The sequence below is a fragment of the Ipomoea triloba genome, chromosome 12 (assembly GCF_003576645.1).
Source record: "Ipomoea triloba cultivar NCNSP0323 chromosome 12, ASM357664v1".
In the NCBI taxonomy this organism is placed as follows: Eukaryota; Viridiplantae; Streptophyta; class Magnoliopsida; order Solanales; family Convolvulaceae; genus Ipomoea; species Ipomoea triloba.
The window spans coordinates 5,097,908-5,109,105 of NC_044927.1; the positions used below are offsets into that span (position 1 = coordinate 5,097,908).

Genomic DNA, 11,198 nt, shown 5'->3' on the forward strand with positions numbered 1-11,198 from the left:
TTGGCATCATCAACTTCCCCAACCCAAATTCCAAAGTTAACCCATTCCTTCAATTCTCTCTCTCTCTCTCTCTATCTCCCTACCGTCATGGTTGGTTTTCCTGTGCAATCTTAACCCTACGTCTAATTGTCCGGTGTTTAAGGATTGGAGCGAGGAAAACAAGTGGAAAAAAGGTAAAAAGGTTGGGGGCTGATATATCTATCTATCTGGAACTTAAAGCCCCACCTCCTTCCAGCGCTAGATGTTCGAAGTTTGAAGAAGCATGGACCTAGGGGGTCTAGGGAGCAGCAATACTACTGTGAAAACCCCAGAAACTGAAACTCAGACTCCCACAATCCTTCTCCACCATGCTAAGCCCTTGTCTTTTAGCAGCAACGGCGTCCTCAAGCGCCATAATCCCCTTCACCACGCCGTCGTGGTGACCTACAAAGAATGCCTCAAGAACCACGCGGCTAGTTTGGGTGGCCACGCTGTGGACGGCTGCGGGGAGTTTATGCCTTCCCCAACCGCCGCCGCCGCCTCTACTAACCCCACCTTGCTAAAATGCGCCGCGTGCGGATGCCACCGGAATTTCCACCGCCGTGAGCCGGAGGAGACGCTGCCCAAGGCTCTCGAGTACCAGTCCCTCCACCGCCACCGCCCTCCGCCGCCGCCGCCGTCCTCCGATTCGCCGTCTCCGCCGCCTATTTCCTCCTCCGCCCCCCACATGCTCCTCGCGCTCAGCACCGCCTTTTCTGGGCCCCCCACGGACACCAATTCCCCAATCTCCGCTCCCCTCCAGAAAAAGCGATTCAGAACAAAATTCACCCAAGATCAGAAAGATAAAATGCTGGAATTCGCCGATAAAGTTGGGTGGAAGATTCAGAAGCGAGACGAGGAGGTGATCAACCAATTCTGCACCCAAGTAGGCGTGGAAAGAGGAGTTCTAAAGGTATGGATGCATAACAACAAGAACACCCTCTGCAAGAATCAATCTCAATCTCAATCCAACATTGATAACGTTAATGGTTTGGATTTTCACATTGCAAGTAGAAATCCCGCCGCCCAATTCAACCTCCATCAAGAAAGCAACGGCAATGACACCCAAAACCACCAGCCTCTCCATAACAGCGAAGATGTTAGCGCTAATACCATCGCCGTTAATGGGTCATCTTCTTCTTCGTAATCTAATCTCGTGAATTTTAAAATAAAACGTTTTAGCTAGAATAGTCCGAGATAAAAAGAGAAAACAGAAGACAAACCCAGGATGGTATTGTTCTTGATTAGCTACAGATTATTATTATTATTTGTAGTAGTAGTAGGAGTGTTTCTTTGTTCCGCTGTATTAGCTTCTTTCTTCTATAAATGATTAGTACTCAAACCTTGCTAAGGATAACAATGGAGAATTTTCTTCTTATTCGATGCGAAATTTAATTTGTTTATTTTTAATTTTTTGATTTGATTCGCATCTTCATTCCATAAATTTGCAAATGTGTTAATTTCCTGTTGTGATTATTCGAGTTTTGCCTGCAGATCAGATATGCAATCAGATTTGGTTCTGTGTGAGAGAGAGATCGCATAGTGATTCTTCTGATTATATTCCTGTCTCAGAAGAAGCAGCACAAAGTGGACTAAACATTCATTAAAAGTTGAAATATAATAATATTCTTAATCATGTTACTTTCTTCTTAATAAATGTAATTGGTTTGTTGAACTTTTTAAAAATTTTTGTTGTTCACTTTAATGTGTTATTGATGTTTGTGTTGTGGTGTTGATGAGGGAGCAATAGTGTGTGTAGTACGGAGCTGTGAAAAAATAGTGGTGCTAGCTCAACCCCTTTGCCCCCACGTCTTATATGCTCAGTCTTGTGTAAATCATCAAAGTTTGGACTTTGGAAAATGTCATTTTTTTTTCACCCACTATTTTACTCCATATGTGTGCAATTAACATATTATGGGTATGTAGTTACTTGTTATATGTATATAATTAGCATATTATGTGTCTTATAGGTACATAAACTATTGTCTCTCAGCATATGTCAATAGCAAACAAAGTTATTTTGGACCAGGTCTACAATTTGTGTTCCATGGTATAATTTGCCCTAAGGCTTGTGTAAATCACCAAAGTTTGGACTTTGGAAAATGTCTTTTTTTCACCCACTATTTTACACCAAATCCGCACATGTGATATTGTTAACTATGTAAAGTTATGATATAATATTTGGTAAAATCAGTTTTGCCAAGGTAGCTTTAAAAAAAAAATTAAATTACTTGTATTTAAATATTATATTGTTTAGGTTACAAGTTCTACATACTTTCAATATGAACAATTTATTGACCTTCTTAATTTAAACCGATCAGCTAAGAGTAGCTTAGGCAACTTATATATGTTGATTACCTCTTTGTGGTCCTTTGCCAACGAAGGTTACAAGATGGGAATTACTCAATGCACACCTTCCGTTAGTGACTACGGTTTCCTTCGTCATTAAAAAAATATATTATAAATTGACTAAAGTCTTTACTAATTAGTTACAATGTTACAATGGCTAAGTTTGTTTTTATTTTGTTTAGATGTAATTAATAAGGGTATTTCTGTTCAGTATTTCTTTTATGCAAAAAGAAAAAGAAAAATATTACTGTATATTTTTTTGAAGATAGAAAAATATTATATGATTAAATGCTTTTTGTAGAAAATAGTATAGATAAAAGTTTTGAACAAGTGCTAATTGTGGTGGATAATAATTAAATTTAGGTACGGAGTAATATAGAAATGATTAATTTGCCCAAAATAAGCCACGTTGACGATGTACAGTCCACATAATGAAATTACAGTTGTTATGCCATTGACAGTTGTTAAAGATAATGGTACACAAACAAGTCATATATTATTCAATTAATTGAGTAATACTTTTGTACTAATTTTATAATAAAATCATGGTTGCAGTAGGTGCTAGGCGCTAGTCGGGCGGTAGACTAGCACTTAAGCGGTCTAGGCGGCGCCTAGGCGGTACCTAGGTGATTTTAGGCGGTGACCTATAAAAACAAAATATTAATTAATGTGTGTGGGTGTATGTCATATATTATAGTATATATATATTATATATATATATATATATCTCTTACTTCTCTTACTTATATAAATAAATAAATTTAAATATATATAAATATAATAATAAAATTAACAAGTCCGACTTGCTCGAGTTAACTCGGTCAAATTCGGCCCAGTCGGCCGAGTTAGGCGCTAGGCGGACACCTAGGGAGCAATTCGCGTCGGTCTAGGAGTGCTTAGCGCCTAGGCGGGGATTTTTGCAACAGTGAATAAAATAAATGTTCATGTTCAATATTGATTTTTTTTTTTTTAATTTCATCTTTGTTTTTATTATCTAAATATATAATAAAAAATTTATCCCTGTATCGCACAGGTAATTGGACAATTATTATTTGCTCTAATTCAAGAACTGAAAACATCAGAAAACATAATCGATCTAACCAATTTCATCAATTGCGTTATATAATATTCGATGTTATATTTTTATATAACTGTATATCGATCCAAATATTCTTAAATTATTAAAACAAATCCATTCCGTGCAATGCACAGGTGAAAATACTTGTATTAATAGTGTGAATTCTAATTGAATTTTTTATTTGTAACATTGTGACTTCTTATCTTTTTTATTTTTAATATTAATAGTGAGATGAATGATTTATAATGTATTTTTCATTCAAACTATTTTATCAAATTAATTATATTTTATATTTTGTTTTAAATATTTTTATCTTGATGTATTTTGATTTTTCATCACTAATTAACAATATTTATGACTCTGTATTTAAGTTATTTTTTTTTTATTTTCAATATATTTCATTAATTTTAATCTTTTGTTCTTACTGGAGAAGATTTCTGTATTCGCCTTTGGTAGCACTAGTACCAGCAGCAGCTAGGGAAATAAACTCAACCTCCTACTGGGACTGAGAGAGATGTTTTTTTATTGCTAATATCACTTTCCTTTCAAGTGAAGCAGTTATTAAGTCTTTGGTAATTATTAGAAGGTGATGAGAGATCACATGTCTTGTCCATCAACCACTGGGCAGGTAACTAGATTCAATTTAATCTCATTAATTAATTTAATCGTTTTTTTTTTTTTACTTTTACTACCTCAGATCATTTCAGCGACCACACATATAAATATATAAAATTAACGTTTTTTTTTGTTCAACACTTCTCTTGAGTATTAGGGCTCTAATCCGACCACGGTGCAATCATATAGTGGTACAGTTCTTCAAAAGTTCATAGATTTGCACGTTGAGATCAGTTTACACCTGATTATATATATATATATATATATATATATATATATATATAATTTAACTATCAACTTACTCTTTAAATTGAGAGTTGAGACGGAACACATTTCTCAATTGTATTATATTTTTTTTATTCAAGTAATTATATGTTTATATGTTTGTTGGTAACATTCATTAGAATATTATAAGTATTATCATTACAAGAAAAAGTCAAATTTATCAATGAAAAAATTTGTAGGTATTTAAGTTGTAGTTATTTAATTCATATTTATTAGTGAAGAAATAAAATCGAGCGGTTTTGTAATTAATTATGTTATGGAGAAGAAAAAATGTTGAGAAAGATGACACCACTTGTGATTTAAGACCAGGGGATATGATATGTTGATTGGATTCTGAGGGTGACCCTCCGTCCCTCCCTCCATTACTCCATATATATATGCTGGGCCTCCCTCCCTTACAGGCTACAGCTGCTCTGTTATACTATTCATCTATAAATTTTGCTCCATTATAGATTTACAGGGGTATTATAAAAAAAAAAAAAAAGATTTACAGGGGTTGGGTGGATGCTGATAAATGGTCAATTTTAATAATTAGTGACTAAGAGAATTGTTGGATGGATGTAAGTGAAGAATCAAGTCCAGCACTCTGCCTATCAAAAATATGGTGAACCTATATAAGAAAATTAATAAAGTTGGCGTACTAGTTAAAACTTAAAATTGTGCAGTTAAGAAGTGTCAGGGGTAGAGAATTGTTGAACGGAGGGCTGATAAAATGTTAAGTCTACTAGTACCCTATCTCTAGAAAATGTAATAGTGGAGATTCACATCTTTGTATCATTTGATAAAAAAAAAAAACTATGATTCACATGTTAAGATGAAGCACATCCGTCATTTATAAATATAAACATGGACCCTTAATTAGCTTGGAAAACCGAAAGCTGATTGCTGGGGTAAGACACAACAGGACCACCATACCCTATCGCATATAAAAAGGCCACATGTAATATATGCCATTTTCACACCGCTACCCCGTCGTTATTAAACCGTGGACCATGGTTCACAATGCATTGTAGACCATGGATCAATACTGCAGTTGTGTTGAACTGATATTGCAGTTGTGTTGGAAGGGAACTGTAGTTGCGCTGAACAAAGGCCGTTTCATCCGTATGAAACTGCAGTTGTGTTAAACGGATGAACGGTCTCTATTCCACGCAACTGCAGCACAACTACAATATCAGTTCAACACAAATGCAGTATGACCATGGTCCACAGTATAATTTGCGCTCCCCCACCCTTCTCCCCATCATTTTCAAATCTCTTGCATCTTCCCACCCTGCATATATACGTTTTCACTTTCCCATTACATAATCAAACATCTAAGTTAATTAAATGAGCATTGACACAGGTGATTTATAACCACAACCTAATGGAATGATCGATTATATTGAATGGAATTCTCCCAACCACCTCTCAGGTCATCATCATCACTCTTATTTATATTCATCATTCACGCATTTTTATTTCCACTTCTAATTATAATCCCACTTTTTTAACTACCAACTATATGTATATAAATATTACTTTGTTCCCCTCCACAATTTTTTTCTCCTAAAATCTTTCCTACATGGCTTATAACCGGTGTCTCATAAATTAGTTTAGATCACTAATTTATTATCAAACACTAAATCATTCAATACAAAAGTACCTTGTTAGTGAGAAATTAGTTATTAACAAGTGTGGACACAACAACCACACCGTCCATACTGACACTATGCTATATAGTCTTTCACAAAATCCCCTACTCTACTATTATCCTATACTCGGGGAGAAATTCACTATGTATTGTTACAAATAGAAGCAAAGAACTCTTCACATGGATCAAGCACAAAGTCTCCTTGTTACTAGCTCAAATCTTCGAAGATAATCCTTCGAAACAACTTGGTCACGGAGCCATTATTCTTCACTATCTAGATTCTTCATTGCAAGGATCTACCATGAGGCCCCTTTGAGTGAAAAACTTCCAACACTTCTCAAGTTGAGTATGTTTAAAATTTGGAGTTCAACACTTTGAATCTCGATCGATGATTCAAGTTGAATCTTTGAATGTTGGATATAGCTGATCGAGTAAGCTGCTTCATCTCTCTAGAACTGTGAATAATGAAGAATGCAAAAGTTATTCTTCAAGCTTTGAGCAACAAGTGCCTTGGAGGGATTTGAAAACCTTCAAATATGCCCATTAGTGATTTTGGTAGGTGAGCAACCATGTCACAAAGTTGTCATCTCCTAAAATTTGCTGCAAAGTTTTTCTTGAGTGCATGTTTCTTTTTGCAAAAAATAAAAAATAAAAAATTGCTTTATTAAAAAAAAAACCTTTTTGCCTTATTGTTAGGATCTTGTGGACCTTTCTTGATAGTTGTGCCTAATGACTCCTTTTTTCAACAGATTCATCGGTAGACATTCTCCAACATTCTTGTACTTTAGCTCTTATAGAAGTTTGGAAAAACTTTCCTCTAGTTTTTGCTTTGTTGCTATTGACTTTAAGGTATGTTTCGTTGTTCCACACTTAGACTCTTTGTTGAGATACTGTTGGTAGATCTTATTCGCTCCATATATATAACGCTGCGCTGCTAGTAGACTTTTAACTCATCATGAACAAGGTCTTTTAATTTGGAACTCCTCCTCTACGGAAGCTTTAAGGTTATCATTGTTTTAGTCTACTGAACATTCATATCTACCGTTCCTTTTTAGATCCTCTAATAAGAGCTAGATCAGCCAAAAATCTAGATTTTAATTTCTATTGTTTGAGTTAAGCTATGCTAATTTACTTCAATTAGAATACTAGCATTGCCAATGTAGGGTCTGCTAATTTTGGAGCTCTAATGATTTGTAAGCTCTTCCGAGAGTGATTAGAAGTTTTCATTTAGAGCTCTATTGTTTTACTTCAATCAATAAGCTCTTTTGCTACATGTATCTCAATTGTTTTAAAGTTGTATGAACTAAGATCTTCCATTTTACACCTCTGCCATTAGTATATCTTCAGACTTGACCTTACTAAATCCTATTTTTAGCTATTACAAATAATAAAAGAAAATTTCATATAATTTTGGGTTCTTATTTGTCTATACAGAATGCTTAAAATAATCAAAATCTATCTAAACAGTTATTCATAAGAATAAGATTTTTTTTTAAAATTTTAAATAACATACTTATGTGGTAATGTTCTTAATTAATATCAAAAGGATTAGTCTCTTGCTTCAATTAGCATATAACCCATAAGCAAAGTGACGTTTTATGACACAATTAAGACTAGAGTTAGCATCTAAAGCTACACGGTTTCCTTTCGTATCATATATTGTATTAAACTTTTTGATATCAAACTCTTACATACATTCAACGACTTCAATGTTCTAGCGAAACCTATCCCATTATATATATAAAACTTTCTGTGTTCTAAAAATACACGTTTCAAATTATACAAAAATGTAAGTAGATGGCACCATTATATTATATTATGATGTAGATGGATGGGAGCCTTAAGAAGGGACATACATATATCATATCATGTCCGAAAACAACTAAACGGGGAAGGGAAAAAGAAAGTGGTGTGAGTGAGGATTAGGTTAGTTACTAATTATCGGAAACAAGGACGAATATCATAAAACGATGGGTCAACGTCAGAGGACAAGAAGCTAAAAACACATTGAGCTGTTAAACGTTAATGTTGTCGATGGGTTAGGTCTAGATGAGATGGAATTGGCTTTACATGGTTTGAGCCACAACCAAAATTTCACTCTCTCTTCTTTCTTTGTTGCCTTTTTGAGTGATGGGAAAATGCACAGACCAAAAACATCAAGAAAGTTGACAATTAAGATAGCCACCACCTAGGAGTCCTGGGGACCACAAGAGATCAGAGTAACAAAGGTCGGAGAATATATAATAATGTTAATTCTTAATGAGAATGGAAAATTTGTATTAGTAATATATGTTGTATTAATTGTTTGTTATTTGTGTTGTTTTTTTTTTTTTGTACTTTATTTTCTATTTTACCTTTTAATATTTATTTTAACATTAGTTTTTAACTGAAATTAAAGATTTATTAGTTGTATAAGTGGCACTAAATACTTTTCTTTAGTGCTCTGTGTTGTATATTTATATTTTTTTTTTACGTAAACAACATTCAATATTTTTTCATTTTGTTATAACCTCACTATGTAAAATACACACACATGATTACATGTGTATATGTAGTTTCTATAAATATATTTTAATTTAACATCACTTTTATATATTGTTTCGATAAATATAATTTAATTTAATAATAATTTTTATTTTTTATTTTTTATTTTTTTAAATCAAGAGGAGGGACAACCCCAAAAGACTTAGCTAGTCCTAATTTTCCATGTTCTAGGGAAGCGTCCACCAATAATATGGCTTTCAAAGACTCCAAAGGTTAAGTTCCTCAACTATCCTCATATCAGATCCCTTTCGATATCGTGGGTGAGCTCAACCATAGTATCAACTGCTTTGTTCTGTCCTCTTAAGATATGAATCACCTCAACTAACATTCTCAAATTTGCATATTTGTTTCAATACAATAATATGGAGTACATTTTATTTAATAAATACTATGTGTTTATTTTAATATGATTTTCTTATTTGAAAGTTTTAACTTCTATTTAATTTAAATTATTTTTAAATTTAAAACTCACTTCTTATTATTTTTAATGTTTTTTTCTTCCATTTGTATCTTATTTGATGCGGAATACATGCATCATTGGTTTATCTTCAGCAAAATATTTCAATCTGTTTCGTTTATTATAGTATCGGTGTTAAAATCAAATTATAATTTAAAAAAAAAAACTATCAAGAAAAATTAATTACATTTGCTAAAAATTAAATATAATCTTTTTGAAATACAGTACAATACCTGGCCTACTAGGTTCAATGCAATTTTTAAAGAATTACGCTAAATAATAATATTTTTATCATCAAAAATTAAAATTTTATCTTCTAAAATGTATAAGATTTATGTGTTTTTTTTTTTCAAATTTTATTCGATCGTTTAATTTTACTAACTTTTTATTATTCATTGATCATTCTTCAGCACATAGTGCACTTTTACAACTAGCTAGTAACAAAATAAAAATCCACAGTATACTAACTTTAATTAAACTTGAACTAATCGATCATATAAAAAAAAAGTTTAATCAATCAGTTAGTGAACTTTTCAGTTTTGTTAACTATTTTGTATTTTAACGAATTCCAGTTATCGATTAATTTTGTTTGAAAGTTCTGGGTAATTGAATTAAACAAAATTTTGACTGAATTATCAAAATTTGTTACATCCTTTATAATTCTATATATATATTTTAACAATCTATATGCAATGTGTTAACGGTTAAAGATTAAAAGCCACGTAGAATAATCTATTTACTAACAAAGTAAAATCACCTAGAATCAAATTCATTTGTATCCAGTTATCGATTAATTTTGTTTGAAAGTTTTGGTCAATTGAATTAAACAAAATTTTGACTGAATTATCAAAATTTGTCACGTCCTTTATAATTCTATATACATAATTTAAGAATCTATATGCAATATGTTAACGGTTAAAGATTAAAAGCCACGTAGAATAATCTATTTACTAAAAAAGTAAAATCACCTAGAATCAAATTCATTTGTATCCAGTTATCGATTAATTTTGTTTGAAAGTTTTGGTCAATTGAATTAAACAAAATTTTGACTGTTTGAAAGTTTTGGTCAATTGAATTAAACAAAATTTTGACTGAATTATCAAAATTTGTCACGTCCTTTATAATTCTATATACATAATTTAAGAATCTATATGCAATATGTTAACGTCTATATACATAATTTAAGAATCTATATGCAATATGTTAACGCTTAAAGATTAAAAGCCACGTAGAATAATCTATTTACTAACAAAGTAAAATTACCTAGAATCAAGTTCATTTGTATCCAATTATCGATTAATTTTGTTTGAAAGTTTTGGTTAATTGAATTAAACAAAATTTTGACTGAATTATCAAAATTTGTTACATCCTCTATAATTTTATATACATAATTTAACAATCTATATGCAATGTCTTAACGGTTATAAAAGCCACGTAGAATAATCTATTTACTAACAAAGTAAAATCACCTAGAATCAAATTCATTTGTATCCAGTTATCGATTAATTTTGTTTGAAAGTTATTCATTTGTATCCAGTTATCGATTAATTTTGTTTGAAAGTTTTGGTTTTGTATCCAGTTATCGATTAATTTTGTTTGAAAGTTTTGGTTAATAGAATTAAACAAAATTTTGACTGAATTATCAAAATTTATTGCATCCTTTATAATTCGATATACATAATTTAACAATCTATATGCAATGTGTTAACGGTTAAAGATTAAAAGCCATGTAGAATAATCTATTTACTAACAAAGTAAAATCACCTAGAATCAAATTCATTTGTATGTAATTATTTGCTATTAGGTCCAATTAAGTGAAATTAATTTTAAATTTATTGATATTAGGTATAATTTAATTATATTGTAATTAATTATATTATTTATTATTTATTTTTTGAATATAATTTATTATTTATTATTATTTTTTAAAAATTCATATTAATATAAAGAAATGATAAGATAATTAATCTTAAAAAGAATGGCTAATATTTTTCATATATACTATTTTTAAAAAGATAAGGTGGATTAGCTAGTTACCGTCGATATAGCTAAATCCGCATACCCATGTTTACTGCTTCCACTTGCATGGCTACCCACTAGTTGCACTTCCCCTTGTCTTTTTGCAGGCTTCATAAAGCTTAACTTGAGTTATGTAACGCTTTTAGGCCCCATTATTTGCGCCACGACTTTCTTCCCCTTCGACTATAGGCCCCAACAAT

At 31.8% G+C, this 11,198-nt stretch overlaps 1 protein-coding gene across 2 annotated transcripts; it reads left to right on the plus strand.

The window, feature by feature from the left end:
- LOC115998231 (zinc-finger homeodomain protein 9-like) lies at window positions 1-1,610 on the plus strand. 2 transcript variants are annotated; one of them, XM_031237731.1, is made up of 2 exons: window positions 1-931; window positions 1,513-1,610. In XM_031237731.1, the coding sequence occupies exons 1-2, from the start codon at window positions 263-265 to the stop codon at window positions 1,543-1,545; spliced, it is 702 nt and encodes a 233-aa protein (XP_031093591.1). In that variant the 5' UTR covers window positions 1-262; the 3' UTR covers window positions 1,546-1,610. The 2 variants fall into 2 exon arrangements, with proteins under 2 accessions (XP_031093591.1, XP_031093590.1); XM_031237730.1 differs by lacking the exon at window positions 1,513-1,610 and having other exon boundaries at window positions 5-1,408.
- Window positions 1,611-11,198: the final 9,588 nt, after the last annotated feature.

Excerpts from the sequence above, each read along its gene's own strand:
- LOC115998231 (XM_031237730.1), top strand. The coding sequence starts at position 263 with ATGGACCTAGGGGGTCTAGGGAGCAGCAATACTACTGTGAAAACCCCA.